Source organism: Balearica regulorum, chromosome 4 (assembly GCF_011004875.1).
Source record: "Balearica regulorum gibbericeps isolate bBalReg1 chromosome 4, bBalReg1.pri, whole genome shotgun sequence".
NCBI lineage: Eukaryota > Metazoa > Chordata > Aves > Gruiformes > Gruidae > Balearica > Balearica regulorum.
In genome coordinates, this window is record NC_046187.1 from 18,798,935 (window position 1) to 18,819,755 (window position 20,821).

The window sequence follows — 20,821 nt, forward strand, 5'->3', positions numbered from 1 at the left end:
CTATTGTACATTACTTATATGTTCTGTCTTTTTTACTGTTGTGGTTTAACCCCAGCTGGCAACTAAGCATCACAGCCACTCGCTTATTCCCCCCCCTCGGTGGGATGGGGGAGAGAATCAGAAGAGTGAAAGTGAGAAAACTTGTGGGTTAAGATAAAGAGAGTTTAATAGGTAAAGCAAAAGCTGCGCATGCAAGCAAAGCAAATAAGGAATTCTCACTTTTTCCATTGGCAGGCAGATGTTCAGCCATCTCCAGGAAAGCAGGGCTCCACCATGCATAATGGTTACTTGGGAAGACAAACACCATCACTCCAAATGTCCCCCTCTTCCTTCTTCTTCCCCCAATGTTATATGCTGAGCATGATGTCATATGGTATGGAATATCCCTTTGGTCAGTTTGGGTCACCTGTCCTGGCTGTGTCCCCTCCCAACTCCTTGTGCACCCCCAGCCATCCCGCTGGTGGGGTGGTGTGCAGAAAAGGCCTTGACTCTGTGTAAGCACTGCTGCCAATAATGAAAACATCCCTGTGTTATCAACACTGTTTTCAGCATAAATCCAAAACACAGCCCCATACTAGCTACTATGAAAAAAATTAACTCTATCCTAGCCAAAACCAGCACAACTGTATTTGAAGATGAGGCATAGAAAGAACCCTTTGTAGGAATATGGTTTTTTGCAAAGATACGTTATTAATTCAAGTAAACAGAATGAGTAAAATGGGACTTACAGATATGTTAAATTCCAACCTACATAAGATGACAATATTTTCTTCTTGTACTAGAATATGCCTCTGAATATAGAAGTCTCCTCCCCAAAAAGTCATCTGTCTTAAAAGACTGCAAATTTGATTGTAATTTACTTTCCTCTAAAGCAGATTTAGTTCCTTGTTCTTCATTCTACTTGTGAGTATCTGTTTGGGACATTTTCCTTAGCCTTGTAAATGTATGTGAATGCCTTAACAATTATCTCATTAGACTATTTGATTTTTTTTTTTAAATTAAACATCTTCAACAAGGACTCTTGGAGCATAGGATCAATGAAAAATATAATTTCCATCTTCAACTACTGTGCATTTTACATGGATGCAAATACATAGAAAACATTGTCATAACTTTAGAAACTTCTTACATCACTGACTAAAAGAAAGGCATAAGACATTGTGCACAAAGACTGATGCCTTGGACTGCCTCCACTGTGGAAAAATGAAACAGCTTTTGTCAGTGTGGTACTTCTGCCGTATCGTGAATACAACGTACCTTTACTGCAAAGACTAACATGCCAGTACTTAATAGATTCCTGAGTGTGACTTTTTCCTTAGCTGTTCAGAGGAAGTTTCCATGCTAACCAGACTTACTTACAAACTTTAAATTTTCCTCTGCAGAGAGTGGCACATAAATATACTCCAGTTACTCCGCCATCAAAATCTTGCATCATTTACTCATAGCTTTTGCTTAGTGTAGTGCAACTACAAAGAAAAAAAAATTACATTATCTACTGTTCTTGTTGAAACTTCCTTAATAAACAGGTGTGCCTCAATCTATGTCTAAACTGGGGGATTCAAGAGCACCTCCAAGTTCCTGGTTTGGGATGCATGTCTGGCCACACCTTGACTGCATATTAGGACAAAATCTGTACATAAACTAGAACCCTCCCTTAATCTCATGCTTATAGGTAACTGAGGAGTCAAAAACTGTGTGGCACGCTGCAGTGTACATGTAAAGGTCAGTTTAGAGGAAGACTAAGTCTCACAATTGACACTTTGTGACTAAGGAAAACCATAAAAGAAATGAGAAAAGCCCAACATAACTGCATCTTAGGGTAAGTAAGTCACACAAAAGTTCTTGGCCCACAAATGACCTACTTTTTGAGTTAGATTGTATTAGGGTATTAGGTGTTGTCCTTATATTATCTAAAAGATCCTAAGGAAATTACATGAGTTGCTCAGAAAGAAGCAGCAAAGAGAAATAGCTAGCACAAAGATTAAATCTCTGAGAAAGATTAAGACTTAGTGCAGTGACTGTCTGGGATTTTCAAAAGCGACAGTTAATTTTGGGCGTCTCCCAGTTTTGGTGCCCAAACAAGGACCTTATTTTCAAAAAGTACGCAATAAGTGGTGTCTGAAGTTTGGCAGCTTGATTCACAAATCCCTTTAGAAATATTAGCCATTTTATGTTCTTTGGCTAAATAACAATCAAGGGACAGGGAGAACACTGTCTACAAACATTTGATGAGGCTGAATGCCAGTGAGAGGAAGTAAGTATTTTTGGTCCCCATCTGCAATGAAATCCATCTGGTAGGCTAATGCCAGTGAGGTTTAAAGTGCGTTTGTTGGCCCTGTATTGATACAGTTGGAGAAAAAAAGGCCTGAAACATATTTGGGAGTATAGTTACATAAGTGCCATGTAAAACAAAAAAAATTAGAGATTTAAAAAAAAATAGAGAAAAATATTTCCTACACTAAGACTTACAACTCTTGAGGATAATCTTAAAGAAAATCTAATTTACAGAAGCTAATTAGCTTTAGATTCTTAAAACCAGACTGCTTGAAATAATAGTAAATATACAGTAGAGAACAATCTTGCCCAGACAGAAACTACTTGTTCAAACAGGTCCTTTCTCCGTTTAACTTTGGAGTCTATCTATTGAAGGTTTTGTTTGGGAGTATTACAGTCAAGAGTTAAATCAGAGCAGCGGAAGAGAGACATTAAAATGTATACGGAGCGTAGGAGAAAAGAAGTTGGTTTTATTTGAGATTTGAAATGAGATGAAGGGTCACCGAGGCTGAGAAATACACAAAGGCTGTCCCAGACTACAGCCTGTTTTGAAGAAAAGGCTCTCGCATCAACAGTAGCTAGATTGTGTGGAGGGACAGACCAAAGTCTAGACAAGTTGTGAGGGAGGAGGGGCATGGAGAAGAGAGATTTTTTTTTAAAATTTTAGTGTTTCTATAATTCCATAATTGATTAATCTCAGCTCACCGAATTTTAAAGGCTAGGCAGACAATTTGGATTTTGAATATTCCTTTGCTGTAGCTCTCCAACATCTAAAAGCATTGTGTTTATCTTCAACGAATTCATTGCTCTACTGCTGCAATGCAACTTAGCATCATCCTGTGTGCAAGTGTTAGTACCACTTTTGCTGAACGCAGTAAGAGCTTCATAGGTCCCTTAAATGGAGAAAGCTCTGACTTGTACAAACGACAGCTTTATATTTTGCAGTGATCTTCAGTGACTCACATGTCAACAAGAAATTCTGCTTATCTACTGGTAAATTCTATAATTTGGGGGTCATCCTGTATTTCTGTTTTTAATGTCATGCAATGAAAGTTACACAATGACAGTTTCAGTAAGTGAATGTGTGCAGGCGAACAACTTAACAGGTAGATCCAGCATTTACAGCTTGTGCACTATTTTATTACACTTCCAGAGCTGTTGAAATTCCTAAGGCTACTCACACAAATTTTTCTCCTTAATCAAATCTCACTTTTCTAAGATGATAGAAATGAGTGGAAACTAAGTTTTTTATACTAATCCTTAAGGATTGCACAGTTCTGCTATTTTTGACTAGCGAATATGTGCATACTCAGATGCATGATCTTAAACCTTACTGGAAGATAGGGGAACTGAATATATTAATTGCAGTACTTTTCATTAGAAGGTAGCAAAAACAGTAAAAAAAAAATACAAACCAAGTTGACATAACCCAACTTTTTTCTAGAACTTTTTTTCCACTGTGTCTTTTTGTTGACATCTAAGCAAATTTTTCGCAGTTTCTGTCATTGATAACATTCACTTGGGGACACTAGTTGTAGCAACAGTGGTTGCTCTGGTTCTGGAAATTGTGTTTAGTATTTTCTTTGTGCTTTTTATATTCCCAGTGCCATCTTTTCAGGGACAAAACCTGGGTCATTGCATTTTTTGGTAGCAGCAAGGCTGACATTACAGGTGCTGAAATATCTTGGTAAAGATTAAAATATTCATGGATGAAGAGATAATCATTAAATTATTTGAAACAACCAGCAAACAAAGACTGAAGATAGACTCCAGGTAAACAGACTAAGAGAATCAGAGATTTAAAGAAGTAAAATCCCTGTAAAAACTACTAAAAGACCTATCAAAGAGTCAAAAGAAAACAAAAATAAGAAAATACATCTAATGCCTTAGAAATATTGTACTCCCTTTAATTTATTTCCATACTAACCAAAATCTCTTCTATCTGTCTGTAGATCTTTTAAGGGTATCATTCCCTACAAGAGTTCCTCCCAAGTAAATCCAGAGTAATTACATTGAAATCTGTGGAATTACTCCAGATTTACACTGATGTTACAGTGACCATAATCTGACTCGATAGGGGACAATTATTGTTTCTCCTACTTACTCTATAAACTACTATAATTTACATTTCTACTTGCATTTGCCATAAAAGTTTGACCAAAAAGCTGCTTTGTTCCTAAGAAATGCCTCTCTGTTCTTATGTAAGAATAAGGATTATTTTAATATACTTTTTTAAGTTGTACAAAACTGAGCTTCTAAAAAGCTACATGCTGGTATATCTGATTATAGTTTTCCTAATCAAACAAAACTTATTTTGTCAAACTAAAGTGACTGAGTTCCACCCCAGAGGTTACAACCTTTTCACACAGTTATGCCCATTGAAGTGAGTTATTTTTAATTTTATTGGAATAACTGTACATGTGTGGGCATTTGTGTAGGTATTTTTTTAGGACTTTACCTTGGTTTCTTAATTGTTTATTATCACCAAGAATTCATGGTAGTGTTATTTTTTTGTAATTCATTACCAATTAGTTTTGCTCTCATGGATTTTAAATCAAGTGTCTTAAAAAACAGACAGACACTTCCTTTTGAAGAAGAGAACTCCTCACACAGAGTGTCATTGCTCTATTCTGATAAATTTTATCTTCAGTAATACATATGCCAGCCACTCTAGCTGACTTCTGTGAGAATTGCATGTGAACATCTGCAGAAGTTTCATATTTACTTTGGCGATTAAAAGAATTATATTGATTAATATAATTATATAATGATTTTTGGACAGTTCTTTCCTACTTCTGTTTAACTGTGTCACATTGCTTCCCTTAATAACGTTTTACTGCTTTGTTAACTGGTGATTATCTTTAAAGTATGAAGCAGACGAAACAGTATGTTGGACAGTCTTTTTTATGTTGCTGTTGTACTATATATTTCCACAACTGGAAATCTTAACAGAATTTATAACAGTCATTAGCCCCAAAGAGAAATTTCTTTAGTATCCTCTGGCCATAAATTACTTTTAGAACAAGCAGAGATGGAAAACAGTTTGCAATAGAAACACACCCTTGGAAAAGTTTCTCACTTCTAAAAGCCAGGTCATTGTCTAATTCCTATAAAGGGAACACTTGACAACTTGAGTCAAGTGTTAACGAAGTGCTTAATTTTCAATTCTGGCTTTATAATCCCAATTATAAATTTTCATGTGTCATTCTATGCCTGATAAATATTTTGACATCTGTAACTCCTGCCTCTTGAAGCTTTCAAAGCAGGTTGCTATACTGATACGGTAAATCTCACAACATATATGAAAAGGTAATATTATTCACATTTCAAAGAAGGAAAAACTGAGGCATGACCTGATATATTCAGGGTTATGTAGGAAACTTGGTGCAAAGTACTCGAAGTTTTGACTTCCAGTCCCACACTCTTCCTACAGAAGAACTGGTAGTCCAGAAGGAATCAAGACTCTTGCTTAGTCTCTGGAAGGTTTTATTCTGGCTACACATAGCAATAGTTATTAATCTATTTTCACTTCCCTACCTTTCATAATGTCCTGCACTATTTTGAATTTAAAACATGCCCCTTTCTCCCTGCAACCGTGGAGATCGTTAGGTAGACTATCTATCTTATTTAAATTTCAAAGGGCTTCTTTGTAAAATACTTCCTTATGGTGGAACCACTAGTTTATGCTTTTAAATAAAATCTTTACTCAGCATGTTTAGAAATTACAGGGCATTGCACACAAGGAGTATTTCAGGCTACATTTGCAACAGAATTTAGTGTGTACAAGTGCAGTCAGAGTTTAAGAATGCTATGATCTTTTGAGTAACTTTCATTGTTCTGAGGTTGCAACTCTTTGGCTTGACACTACTTTAACTAATTTACCTGTGCCACCTAAAAATCAAAGAGACTGTACCTCATTCTCTTTGTTTGGCAGCTTGTATTTTTAAGAACTCAAGCATAAAATGTACCATGCATACTTATCATGTGACTAATTACAATCCAACTACTTTGCACTCTTGTTATGTCAATTACAATCAGCCATCATCATTAACCATGCAATGATGGCTGAATCCATTAATAGGAGAAATAGCAATACAGAGTGGACTGATGCAACAGTGTGGTGGTACCTTCCTTTTCATAGTATCATAGTATCATTAAATTCGCATCTTTTCATAGTATCATTAAATTATACATCCTCTTTCCCCAGTGAGCCGTGGCAGTCCATGGCACAATATCATCAGTGAACAGAGACAGAGGTTGTACACCAGCAAAACCACTGAGTGTTCCTGTATCATGCATCTGAGACAGCACATACATCCTGAACAGGTAAAGAGAATTCATGAGCTGCTCATGCTGCCTGATTTCCTCCCCACATATAGATTGTCGATTGAAAGCTAGAGCTGCTAGGGCTAGATACGTAGCTAATGAACTGGATAGACATTGCAAAGGTCAGAGTGCTTAGCTGGAATTTGAGTTGCTGGGGCTGAGCTGGTTGTGTGCTGGGGGCCTATGGAGAGAGATGTGCATGGGAGGACTGGGTGTAAAGCTGGTGGCAGGAGAGCAGAGCTGTGTCACTGGGGCCGGGACTTGGGTTGGTGTGACAGGCTGAGGCACATTTGGGGGAGCTGTCAGACAGACTCTTATTTGGTAATGAGGCTCAAGGTAGCGCTTGTCTGCCACATTTGCAGCAGCTCTGGAGGTAGGCTCATACATGATAGACGTAGAGTCGGGAATGAGAAAGTGTACTAATTCAAGTGTCTGCTATGTGTCTGGACATTTGAGTGATGAGAAAACAGAGCCACTGGTGAGACGTTATCGGTCTCTTGTTACCACTGGGGCAAAGAATAATCTAATTCTAAAATGATAGTCCTCAACGAAGATTTTTAAAGTGTTTAATTCCCATTTAAGCAAAAAATGTGTAATTTTTCTGTTTCTTGTGCTAGGATTTGATTGTGTTGTCCACATCTCTGTGTAATTTATCCCATTGCATGGAAATAGAAAATAATAGTACCCCAGGGAAGGCACACTTACCATGAATGCAAAATATGTCGAAGGGGTATATTTAAATCATACAGCATGCTATGACAGCAAATCTTAACCACATTACCAGTTAAAGCTGGAGAAAAAAAATGTATAGAGGTCATCATTAACAGAGTGCTCTTATTACTTGGATTACCATCGCACAGCTACAAATAACTTTTAGTCCCCTGTGATACATATCACAGTAGATCTACCTGAGGTCAGAATTGGGAAACTGCCACTATTTACAAAGAAAAATATTGGCATATGTTTTTCCACAAAACATTTTCTGACTCTCATGTACCAACATTACGTAGAGAAGTACCTTGACAACTTAAGGAACAGCAGACTATTTCTGGGCTTGGGAATGGAGCAGTAGTATATTTTCTTTTTATTGAATTTTTGTGTCTTGTTAAGGAAAAGCTGACTCTTCTCCATCTATAGATTTGCATAGAGATAGCCCATTTTTGTAATGACCCTTGTTTTTTTCTGACTTCCCATATTTTGTTTTTCTGACAGTGGATGCTCTACTTTTTCCTTCATCTCTCCCCAGCTATGAACTTTTCATTTAAGTGTTCAGAGATTGTTCTTCCTTAGTAGGGACACTCTCTGCCTTTTCTACAGACCATCAATAGTGAATGGTCCTCTAGAGAGCCACCACCAAGGATTTTGAAGAACCAGAGCTCCATACCTATGTGGTAGACAGCAGCTGTCCAGTGAGAAAGGGTTTGCAGTCAGTAAAAGCAAGGTATGAGCTCTTATGACTTTGACAGCTCTCCCTCTGAGACTGAATGGACACATCCTTCTGTGTGACAGTACTGTATTTAGCCAGGGATGAACTGGGAAAATTGAAGAAGCCTAATCTAGACATACCTGTAATTCTGTGAGGCCTGCTCAACAGTATTTGCCAGGCATTGGAAAATGCTAGTACTTTAACGGTTTGAGGGAGTCATCATAATTTAAAAACCCATAGAGATTCTTGACTTGGAAGCCTCATTGACAGAGGCAGAAGCTGGCCAGCTTTTATGTAACTATTAGGAAGAAAAAGGAAGAAAAAAACAATGTGGAAGAAAATTAATAGAGGCTGTCTAACACCCTCTATTAATCTCCTGTTTTGAAAAAAAAAATAAATCAGGGGAATGCACCCAAATGCAGTGTGACCAAGTCTATCACTAACTTACCTGGTTTGTAGGACAGTTTAAAATGAAGCTTAAGATAAGGAGACAGCACCTACCATTGGATCAGATGCTGGCCCAAAGCCTTAGCTGGATGCATTTGGGGAGAAGTCTCTTTTCTATTACAGGAAACTGTTTGGTGTCAATTATTTCCTTTACAACTTTTAAATAGAACCATTGTCTCCAAGGCTTATCAGGTAGAGATTTAAACAAGGAAACTTAACCATACGATATGCACATGCAGGAAACAAAACACAAAAGAATACATTTTTCATTGAATGAACTTAGCGTTGCTAGATAACTGTAGGAATACATTAGGTACTAAATCACCAGAGGAAAATATAACCACATTTTTTAGGCTGCGTAAGAGTAGGACTAAAAACATGAATTAGGGAAAATGAATTTATCTGGAGATCACTGAAAATTTGAAGAACTTATCTTTTCTCAGTTTCTGGGGAAATATATTAGTATTTTTAAAAATAGTTTTTAAGATTTGTATTCACTGCTAGTCTGGCTGCCTTATACTGATATTAACAGTGTATTATACAAGTAAGCCTGACAAGTTCCATTATTATGTTGTCATTTTTCTTTTTTCTAAAGAGAAGCAGAGATGACATTATTTGATTTTAATATGAATCAACTATCTTCTTTTTGACAGTAGGCTAGTCTGTGCAGGAAATTTAGCTGGTGAGTGGAACAAGGCTGAGAATTGAAGCTACATTAGCTCAAAAGTTTCTGAAGTAGTTAGCTGGAAAAGTCTGCCCTCTGATTTATGACTTCTCTGCATGTAAATTGTGAACTTATTTTTTAAGTGGTCTGATCAGTAGTGTGTGTAAATAAACATGAGCTTGTGGATGGCTCATGTTTGTTCAAAACAAGTATAGTTTGGTTATTCAGTCTTTGGAATTATTCAGGCAGACTAAGTGACAGCACAGCCAAGTCAAATGCTGCGGTTGCCTTTCCATGAGCAGACAACCCAAATTTGGGAGCTAAAAGCAAATGTACCTTGCAATTAAGAAAAAACCAAGATTCTCTTGCTTGTTGGGCCCTAAATCAGAGTTCTCTGAGTATCACTATGCATAAAATGGTACTCAGAAGAAAAGCACTTACAAAAAGAAAATAAAGGAGGACCAGAGCAGTCTTACTATGTAATTTGGAAAAGGCAAAAAAGGAGGAATTCCTTCCAAAATTCCACTGTGTGGGTGGGTATTTTTTCTTCTCAAATCCTTTTAACTAGAGTTGTCCTTGTGTTTCTTGGGCAGAAATAATGCAGAAAACCTGCCTCAAAACCAACACCCTCCCCCACCCCAACCCAAACAAAACACATTAGAAAGGTCTTAATAGTTTTAAAAATACCATATACACAACCTATCAACAAATCAGTAGACATTCGAGTTGTACACATTAACTTCCTCTTGACCCAGTCCATGCCAGAGCAGCGGGTTTCTGTTATATCACTGCACCTGCAGTCTTCTTCCCTGGTGTAAATTGGTATGGTACAGGAGACTCCACTGGAGATAACTGACTTGCAATTCATGTTCCACATGCAGTGACAATGTGATCTGCTTTTGGAACGTGGAACTTTGAAACACTTAAGAAAACAAACTTATCCCTCGCACTAGCACCTGGTAGTTTCCTGTCTTGCCTGTCTGATGCTGTCTCCTGCACGTAGACTCTGTCCTGACAGTCGTACACACACACCCCTTTCTTGCAACTTTCCTAAGAATTTCCAGATTCAGGGAGGTTAGAATTTAGTGGCACAACCACACTCTTGCTGCAGGAGTGTTGGTGAGATGACTTCATTCTTGGTTGCCACCTTATCCATTTCTATGCCCAACTAAAACTTTCTGCTCATGTGTTTGTAATTCTCTACAGACTTGTTTTACCCTTTGACTTGAAACATCCTGCATGTTTCCACCCACTGGCTCTTTCTATCTCTTTTCTGTCCTGCTCTAGCCAGGAGTTCCTTTCACCAACAATGCAGCATCCACTTTATTTTATACCTAGAAAATCTCATTTTAAAGCATTTTTGTTTGTTTTAAGTGCATTAGTCTACTCCAATGCCACTGTCATTCGTCTGCCTTCCTAACTGGTAGTTCCAATGTTTAAATGTGGTATGAAGCACAGGAAGTGTAACGAGAATTATTCTATTTTAGAAAATGGAATGCAATGTGAAGGGAGATGTTGCAAGTAAGATCATTTTCTGATACTGCCATAAATACACTGAAGTCAGTAGAGCTACACTGATTAACTATGCCTGCAAAAGCTCAGAGTAAACTCCTTGTTACCATTAGTTGTGTAATTATTACCCAAGAAGGGTTCCCAGAGGAGATTTTTTATGACACTGCTGGAGTGCTTTTTATTACAGAATACTAGCAAAACAATAGTCCAAAAGCAGGTATTTTAGTGTACTGCCCACTTGTAACTGGCTTAACACTGTAGATACTCTTTTCTGTCTCAGAAACACGCTTTACTGCAAACACACAGACTGTTCCATAGACAGTTTAAATCAAGTGACTTAAATGTTCAGGAAAATAAATCTGAAACTCAGCTGATTTTGTTAATGTTATCTTGGCAATGCTGCAGGACTGAAATGTATTCCTTACACAAGGGACTGCAGTCTGATGCACATCTGTTCTGCACTGAAAAAACAAAGCAGCTCTCTTCATCGTGGACATATTTTCTTTCACTGTTAAAGCAAATAATGAACTAAATCAGATGATAGTCTAAGAAATGCACTTGAAATTAGCATTCGGTCTAATATCTGCATGCTTGGGTGTTAAGCCTATTTTATATTTCATATAATATGCTTCAAGTACTTGCAGTGGAGTGGTATCTTCTTGGCACAGCTCGCACACCATTAGTATGGATACTGTGACCAAAATCTCTTGTCTCCTTCAAAACACCGGAACAGGCAGCTTTCTGAAATAGCATGTTTCTCCCCAAAATGTATGGTCCCATAATGCTATTTAAATAAACAGATGAGCATGGTTGAAACTCTGGGATTATATATCAAAATATTTTTATATATGTATTTTCTCTGTACCATCTTTTACTTTCTTTGTAATTAAATTTACCTTCAGTCTTTCGGTATCTCCTGCACACTTTAGTATTCATAGATGAGTTAAACAATATCAAATCTCTTACCTCTGTTTCTCCATTCTGTAGGAATGCAAGCTATCTTTCTAAAATTTATAATGGTTAATATCTGGCTTCACAGATTCTTAAATACAGGGAGGCCCAGGCAAATTTTAATTCAGACTGCTGAGGGATAGTAAAAAATTTGCATCATCAGCATAACAGAAGTTCCTTAATGGACATCTTAGTGTCATTATTCGCAACACTTTTGACAATCTCTTATTTCTGATAAAAACAGGTGGGGAAGACAGAGGTGACTGGGTTTCTGCACATGATTTTAAGTGGACATATAGCCATCCTGGGAAGTTTAGTTCCGAACATAGGAAACTGAATTTGCAGCATGTTTAAGGTATGCTCACAGATGGCCAGTCCTGATTTGTATCACTTCTTCTAAGACAAGTGAAGAATCACAGGATGCTGTGGATAACAAAAGAGCCATAGCATTTATGCAAATGGCCAGCCTCAGTGTATGGCAGTGCTCATAAGACAGGAACACATGAAACAGGAGCACACTGTTGATAACAAAATGGACATCCTGACGGCCTAAAAAAAGTAAAAAAAAAAAAAAAAAAGTAATGGTAGTTATTAATACAAGGGGATACACTGTGGTTGTGCTGTTTGTGCCAATGGATCTGTCCTTGACTAAAAAGATGTAAATCATTTTATAAAAGTCTAATGTCAAAATAGAATGAGTTTCAGATTTCCCTCCATAAAACCTGATTTAATTTTTATCACTTGGAAGAAATATCCTGATGGCGGTGAAACTTCAGAACACTGTTGGAAATGTTAGATATTTCATTTATGTCTAGTTTCCTAACGAAAATTGTAAGATAATGAATGGCCAAGATACAACATGAAAATCATTTCACTTCTTTTGGTTTTAAATCAGAGTACCTTCCTATTTCCATTCTAATTCAGTCTCTCATTGAATAAAGGATACAGCTTTGTATAAAAAGTATTTATGAACAATGTCTGGGGGAAAAACAAGGTTTTTCCTCAGCACTGTGGTTGTAAACAGATTTGAATTGTTAGAGAAACAGTTGTAATCAAAGCACTAAAGAAGCATAGCTAACATTTTTATACTATTCCTGAACACCAAAGTTTTAGGAAAAAACCCAAAACAGAATTAACCATGGCAGTAAATTGTTTTTAGTTCAGTATATTATTCAATCTTTAATTCTCTTGTCAAGGAAGAGACTGAAAATATTATATCATGTCAAATGTTGACCACCACAAGCCAGAATGTTTCCACAATACAGACATGAACTGCATCCAGTATCTCTAAATTGCAAAGCAAAGGTTTTTTTATTTGCTTTGCTGTTCTCCAGAGGCCAATAGCTGAACATGACTGCACTGCATTTGATAATAATAATACTCTTGAAAAACAAGGTTTGAGAGGTGAAAGTGTATGAAGCAATCCAAACTATGGTTCTGATTTCAAAGACTTGCTTTTATTTTCAATCACATACATATAGTAGTTATTCATACAGAGGACCTTTAAAATCTTGAGCGTCTTTTTGGTTCTTCCTTCTAAAAAATATAATTAGTTCAGGATAGGAGACATAGGTGAGTTGTTTCCTGAAATTATTATAGTTTTCTGAAAAGTCTGGGGGTGGTTGGAGTTGAAATTCAGGGAGCAGAGAAGGTGATGGAGTTGTCAGACTCTTACACTGCACCACTGTAGAGAAACTGTGCATTTAACAACTCCTCACACCAGAACAAAATCAGCCACAGTCAGTACAAAAGAAAAATGAACCAAAACCACTTGAGCTGCTATTTATTCGGTTATTTTACAGAAAATAATTACATTTAGTCTCAGCAGTTAAACAGTTTCTTTCTCTGCCTCCATCCATATATAAGGTTTGACCTTGATTCTGACCTTCTTGTTCAGCCAAATCTCTTAGACAGTGAAGGAGTTTTTGCCTGAACAAGTGATACAGCCTTGGACCTGTGTGATTGTTGTTAGTAAAGGAGAATGTACGCATGGGGTCAGCAGTGCAGGAATGACTGCAGGAGGTATCTGAGTCTCCCTTTCTCATTGAGGTCTTAAATCTATGCTGCTGTGGCATCCATGACTGAGATGAGGAGGAGACTGTAATGCATTGCACTAGTAAACTCTACTCCTACATTTTTGTCCTGAAAGGGGAGGATGAGATTTTAGTGTGCCAAGAATGTGGAGGAAAAGGGTTAAACTTTAAAGAGTACTTTAAAGGATAAAAGTACACCACCCATACTTTTATCACCATCACGTTAGTTCTTTTAATTGCTATTTTTCTGTTCTGCTCAGTTGAAGAATAGTAATTTTCTTTCAGCCTTAGGAGCTGCCTGCATTAGTCTTTAAAATTTGAAACTGTCTGAATGGGCAGGTCAGAGCCATGTGAGTTAGTTAGAAGAGGCCTCCTATGGGCAGTTAGTTCTCAGCCTGTGCAACAATAAACATTCCAGTTCGCACTACTGAACCTCAGGGAAAACATCATGTGCCAACTGAAGCAAAACCTACAAGTCAAATTATTTGATGTCAAAGGCCACCACCCCCAAACCAGCAATTGCTCTCAGAACACCATGCAGAAATGGAGAATTCCTCCTGGCACAGAGAGGAATGACGGGGAGTCCACTGCTGCTCTGCAGTGCAAAAACCAGCACACCTGTATTCACACAGTGTGACAATGTGCTGCCCATCCCCAGCTCTCCATTCTTCCCTACCCTGATGTGTGTGTGGGGTGGGGGTATTTCAGGGGTAATCTTACACAAGGTTACAAAAGCCTGATGCTCCAGCAGCATGTGTGGTATTGAACTGACTTCTGACCTGGGCTGAAGGTAGAGTTCTGATTGATATTATTTACAAGCATTTGCCTACAGGAAGACTGTTTCCAATTAGCAGGTATTGCTTTATTCTATTGTGCTCATTCAGCTTGGTATTTCCTAAAAGAGTGATGACTGTAACCAGCACAGCTGTCAGGCATTCATTCATCAGTTCAAAATGCTGAACACAGCATCAACAACCAAATTGTGTATAGTGTCGGAGCTGTTTCAACCAGCTGCTCAGCAGTCCAGTAGCGTATCAGTTAATTAGTGTTGGTTATTCGCACAGCTTGGCTACAACAGTTGTCCACATTCTTAACAACCTGCTTTATTTTCTTTCGTCATAAAAACTCCTAAAAACATCCAATGCATTCTTAAATAAAGAGCGCCACTACAGTAGATTAATTTGTTACTACTACTGAGACAACTGTGCTCCTCAGTAGATAAAAGAATGAAAGGAAGAGAACATAAAATATCTGCTGCATTGCAGTGACCTGGGGGCAAGTCTATGGCCATATTTCAGTTGTAACAAAAAAAAAGTTATTGTGCCAAAATGTTTCCAGGCATATTTCCCCAAAACACCACACTAATGTAAAGCATCTGCTGCCTAACTTTCCTAACTAACCTTTGAACATATTAAGCATTGTGATTTGACTTACTAACACAGACTTAATGCACACAGTAGGTAATTCATACTTGAAGAAACACCTGATAGAAACTCATTGCCTGAGAGAGGCCTTACTGGATTCTGTTTTCCAAAAAAAATTGGTAAGGAAATATTTGCCATTTAGCTTGGTGAATTAATTGCAATTTTTCAGTAGTTGCTATGTTGTTATTGCTCTGACTGCTCTTCCACTTCATGCTTTTTTGTGAAGAAAAAAAGATGTTCTTGTGTGCACTTACTATATTATGTGGCTGTTTCCTGCATATTAACTGTACATCACCTACACCATCAAATCAATGAAAATATTAATTTCCTGCATGCACTTCACTGTGTAGCACAAAGTCATTAGCTCTTCACAGCAAGATTGCAATGCTGACACAGTAACATTTTTTTCTTTACTTGTAATACACTTCTTACAGGCAATGTAGCAGGAATTTGGATGTAATCATTTTAAGTGGCTTCTCTGACATGGTGAAATGAGAGATGTGATAATTACTGGATGCTATTATCTTTAAAAGAGTTCATTTCCTGAGCTGGTGGAATAGCCCCTAATAAATAAATGCATTAGAGCTTAAAAACAGAATATACAGACTGTCTCGCTTGGCAAGATGAATGTTTTCTAAAATTTTATAATGTTTGCTCTGTATGGTAGCATCAGGTTCTGTTGTATAAAAAAAAAAAAGGAAAGTTTAGCCTAAAGCAGTATTACAGTAGTCATGTGTGATTTCTTTCAACTTCAGTCTGCCACTCCTGACTGGTTCCACTGCTAAAGAAGTTGTTAGAGAGATAAGGACTAATTAATATTATGACAAGGTTGATCTCTCTGTAGTTTGGTGGTATTGATGAGACCCCACCTGGAGTACTATGTCCAGCTCTGGAGTCCTCAGTGCAGGAAAGACATGGACCTGTTGGAGCAGGTCCAGAGTAAGGCCACAAAACTGATCAGAGGGCTGGAGCACCTCTCCTATGAAGACAGGCTGAAAGAGTTGGGGTTGTTCAGCCTGGAGAAGAGAAGGCTCCGGGGAGGCCTTATAGCAGCCTTCCAGTACATAAAGGTGGCCTACAAGGAAGCTGGAGAGGGACTGTTTACAAGGGCATGTAGTGATAGGACAGGTGATAATGGCAATAAACTGAAAGAGGGTAGATTTACGCTAGATAGAAGGAAGAAATTTTTTACGATGAGGGTGGTGAAACATTGGAACAGGTTGCCCAGAGAGGTGGTAGATGCCCCATCCCTGGAAACATTCAAGGTCAGTCTGGATGGGGCTCTGAGCAACCTGATCTAGTTCAAGATGTCCCTGCTCATTGTAGGAGGTGGCTGGACTAGATGACCTTTAAAGGTCTCTTCCAACCCAATCCATTCTAGGATTCTATCCTGGATATCAAGGCAGGTGTTACTTCATTACACACCACAGTGGACATAAGACTCATCAGTCTCCAAAGGAAGAAACACAGGGAATGTCAATGACAGATTCAGATACCATGGCAATTTTTTTTTTTTTAGGAAACAGTTACTATTGTACCATTACAGATGTGTAATCACTTTTTCTTCAATTTCACTATGTGCCTTTTTTTAAATCTATACTACCTTAGTAAATATGGGTGGAATGGCTGGAGAGAGTCCATAAACCATCAGGGCAGAGTTCACTGAAGAGGAATCCTCAGAGAACAGGAAACAGCAATTGGCAACATCTCCCTGCTTGGCAATTGCTTTGTGTTAAATATAGTAATTTAACCAGAAACAAGTTCTGCGCAGATTCCAAAAGGTACTGTGGTAAGTCGAAAGCTCCATCTTGTTTTTAATATCACCAGAAATTGAAGGAAGGCAGATTTAAGGTACGGTTCAGAGAATGCCTTTCTGTTAAAGTTGACATAAGAAGAAAACAAGAAAACAACTAGAGCAGAGATTTGTGGAAAAAAGAACTTAACACAAAGCAATTTCCCCGCATGATAGTGTTGTCCAATTATACTGCTGTCTGATGGCTGAGCTATCTAAAGGGAAGAGCAGTCTGGTTATATAGCATGTCTATTTGGACATATCTTTGTATGCTCTGTTGGAAGAAGTTTTCACTATATAATTTCAAGTTGGACACAGAACAGCCAGTGGGGAATTCATAAAAGGTAATTGCCTAAATTCTTTGTGGCCTTTTACTTCCAGGACTCTGAATAGTTTTGAAGAGATTGATGGTGGCCGAATCTACCCACCCCCAATTGGTTTAGTACCACCATCATCTACCCCTCAATTCTGTTCATTTGACCATCTTTCTTGTAATCCTCCACGCTACAGGGAGCGATTTACACATATTTATACACAAAATTTATTGGAAAATGAAGAAAAATAATGAAAACTTACTGAAAATGTTGAATTATGCTTTGTCCAAGAAACGTTCCAAACCATCAAGTACACCATGAACTGTCCAGGGTTAGTCTGGCTGGAGAAGAAATGCAACAAGCAGATGATTTACAGGCGGAAGGGTTTACTCAATTTTGCTCTTGCTGGAGCCTTCAGCACATTTTTGCCTTTAGGTGGCACTCTTCACCTGTTTCGTGCGTCTTCCTTCCTAAAGGGAGCTGCGTCTCTATAGCTCTTTAATACCACGTTCAGAGGAGTAAGATGAGTGCAACATTAACCTGACATAAAGGATCTGATCTAACACAGAGCAGAAGCCAGAATAATCATGGTTGCCTTCCTCCATCAGCTTTAAAAAAACCTCTTTGCACCACACATACTGATTTTTTTTTTTTTTTTTTTCTCCCCAGTTACTGTATGGTCCTGTGAACTAAATGCAACACAGTGCAAATTTGATGTGGAATCACAGTCCCTGTGGATTTGGTGTTACATAACAGTGGCAGTGACTTTTTGCAGTACATGTGAGTGTTTACCTTTGTGCTAACTGCTTAAAAACCCAATGCTAAAACCGATGGACAGCTTGGTTATCCTGTCAATTTGTGCATACTAGTAATTATGGTCAAAAAGGGAAATTAAAACTTCCATCATATATTTCAGAAATCACACAACACTGTTGGAAAATGGATTATTTTAGCATTACATGCTGTAATTTTATTGCTATGTCCACTAACCCTGTCTTGTGAATGTGACAAAACTGAGTCAGAAGGCTAACATTGATGACTACAACTGTACTGAAACCTGGCCAGCATTCTCCCACTGACCCACCTGCAGTCAGCAGCATGGTATTGTGTTGCAGTGTTGTTCAAGAAGATGTTACTTTTCTCCTTTCTGGTGAAAAAAAAGATGAGAGGTCTGCACCTTGCCAAAAGTTATTGTTTTCTTTTATGCAGAGAATTACAATAATCCTTCAACTAACTAACATTCAGAAAGACATGCACTAAAAATCTCAGAGGACTCCTGCTCTGAGAACACAGCTAACAATCTGATCTGTTACATTGCATTAGGCTTTTGAAGAAGAATTTGGACAATGTTCTGGCTGCTTCGAATTCTGAAATTCATTGGTATTCAGACATGAAGTTTGATTCCTGGACTATTTCTCATAACGTTCACTGATTTTAAAACCCAGAGCTTCATCCTTCAGTCCACTCAGTTACATGCTGGGCCCTAGAATACTTCTAGTTTTACTGAAGACAGCTTTTGTACATACTCTGAATTTACCTATGTTCAAACCCTACTCATTCTGGATTGAGTCTGACATTAGGAAAGAGCCTCCATTTCCCCTTGAACACCTACATCCACAAAACTTGCCCTGAAGGGCAGACTCCTCTCTGGAAAACAGGTGTGGTTAACAGCACCCTGTAGTGACATACCTCTAGGACTTTTACTTTTGCTATTAAAGTACTTAGGGTAATTATTCATACAAAAAAAAAAAAAAAAAGAGAGAGAGAGAAGAAAACCAAAAAGTGAGCATTTATTTTAGCTGCGATTCGGCATTCTGATGAGAACACTTAAAATATATCCTTTCCCATCTAAGATGATGCAACTGGTCTGAAAAGGTAAGACTACCCCAAGAGCAGGAATATCATCTAGACAATGCTGAGGACAAATCTAGCAAAGCATGGGCATAAACATATCTTTCAAGGCAAAGAACTTCCAGAGGTAACCTTTCTGAATTGATGACAAATACTTAAAGGCATTTTCATAGTATCTGCCATCAATTTCTTACTCACTAACACAGCTTAATCTCGTAACATCAGACATGTTGTTACCTACCTAGGGTTAACAGCAGGAAGGGGATATGGTACACCTTTTTACCTCATCCACACATTAAACCATTAATTGTTCTGGAAAATGGAGGAAGTATTTTGTTTCAGCAGCTACTTCTTTGTAATTTCTGCCTCATGAGTTTGTAAAAGTCAAAGATAGTTCCCCTTATTCTCCAATGTTAGATGTGAAGTAGAGGTGGGAAGAATTTAATACATTTCAATTGAGCCTAGAGAAATGTTAAATGCCCCCATTGTTAGTTTCAGGCTCATGATGGAAGAAAGGCTACAATCTTCCAGACAGCAACAGTCAGCCACTCCTCGTAACGGGACTTACTTAACAAAAGCCCCAGTCTATCCATTAAATAGACATATTCAGAAACACAGCTATTTTCTCCAGCACCCTAATTACTATTCCATATATAAGTGCTCCTGGAATGTGGACAGATCATCATACGGAAACATCAGGAGACAAACAACACTTACTCCTTCCCAGCAGTCGATTTCAAAATAAGACAAATACATTAGGAAATCAGTATTAATTTAACCAGCTAAACTTCCTCCCTGGCTCCTTACACTATACCGATAATCATATTTTCTTGGAGGCACAGCAGATTTGCAATTCAGGCTCCAAGCTATGCCATTAACAGAGGGTTTGGGAGAGCATCTGGAAAAGCAAGATAATATTGGTCTTTATCTGTACGTACTTGAAGAGAGTCCCAGCCACGGGGCAGTGAATGGACCCTGCAGAATTGTTGCTTTCTAAGCATCAGCACACACATAGAAATAGAGCCAAAACTGAACAGCCTCCAGCAGAGGGTTCTACAGGAGAAGCAAAACTTCAACTCTGCCATCAAACTAGAAAGTGGACGCCCACATGCAGATCACAACAGCCATGCATACTGTAAAGGGACTGTGAACTGGTCCCAGTACATTTAAATGAGCCTCACTACACCACAGTGAATGTTCATCAATTTGAGCACAAAGGTTGTTCACTGACCTTCATCCCATTCGTTTGCCTCAAGTGGAGAGGGAGGAGCAGTTTTGCAGAGGCGCTCTGGTCTCCTTCCTTGAACTCTGCTTCCACACAGATGATTCCATTGATTTGGTACAGCTCATCAGCGTGCAACGCATACGCTCCCTTACCAAATGAGATGTTTAGGCCATCATGCAAGCTGACTGAAGAAAAAAATCCAAGGCTGGTCTATTGCTACAAAAGGTACTGCCATTGAATACAAGGAACATTATAGGAGACAGCCCTGTCTTGCTCAAATACTTTAGATTTTCTGGAATTTAGGACTCTGGGTTATTTGAAGCTAAATCACAGTTACAGCTTCCGATCTGGATTCAATGATGTGTAAATCACTGAAATATGGTCATAAAAATTCTGAGTCCTGAAAAGGGCAAACCTCTCAAAAAAAGATGAATCTTCAATTGTCTCAAAAGGTACCTAGTAAAACAAAAAATCTGGTCCCTATCCTTCCCATTTTGCAATAAGAATCACAAAGCCAAAATTCCCTAGCCACTGCAACTCAGAGGTTTGTATTGTATGTTGTAGCTTAGCCAATCTCTGCAT

The 20,821-nt window shown here is 38.2% G+C and overlaps 1 protein-coding gene across 1 annotated transcript in view; it reads right to left on the reverse strand.

The window, feature by feature from the left end:
- Positions 1–16,633: 16,633 nt before the first annotated feature.
- MAPK10 (mitogen-activated protein kinase 10) overlaps positions 16,634–20,821 on the reverse strand; it is a 188,435-nt gene continuing 184,247 nt past the window's right edge. The window contains exon 14 of the mRNA XM_075751348.1: positions 16,634–17,504. Within this exon, the coding sequence (XP_075607463.1) occupies positions 17,378–17,504 (127 nt within the window). The 3' untranslated portion in view covers positions 16,634–17,377. The remainder of the gene's footprint in view (positions 17,505–20,821) is intronic.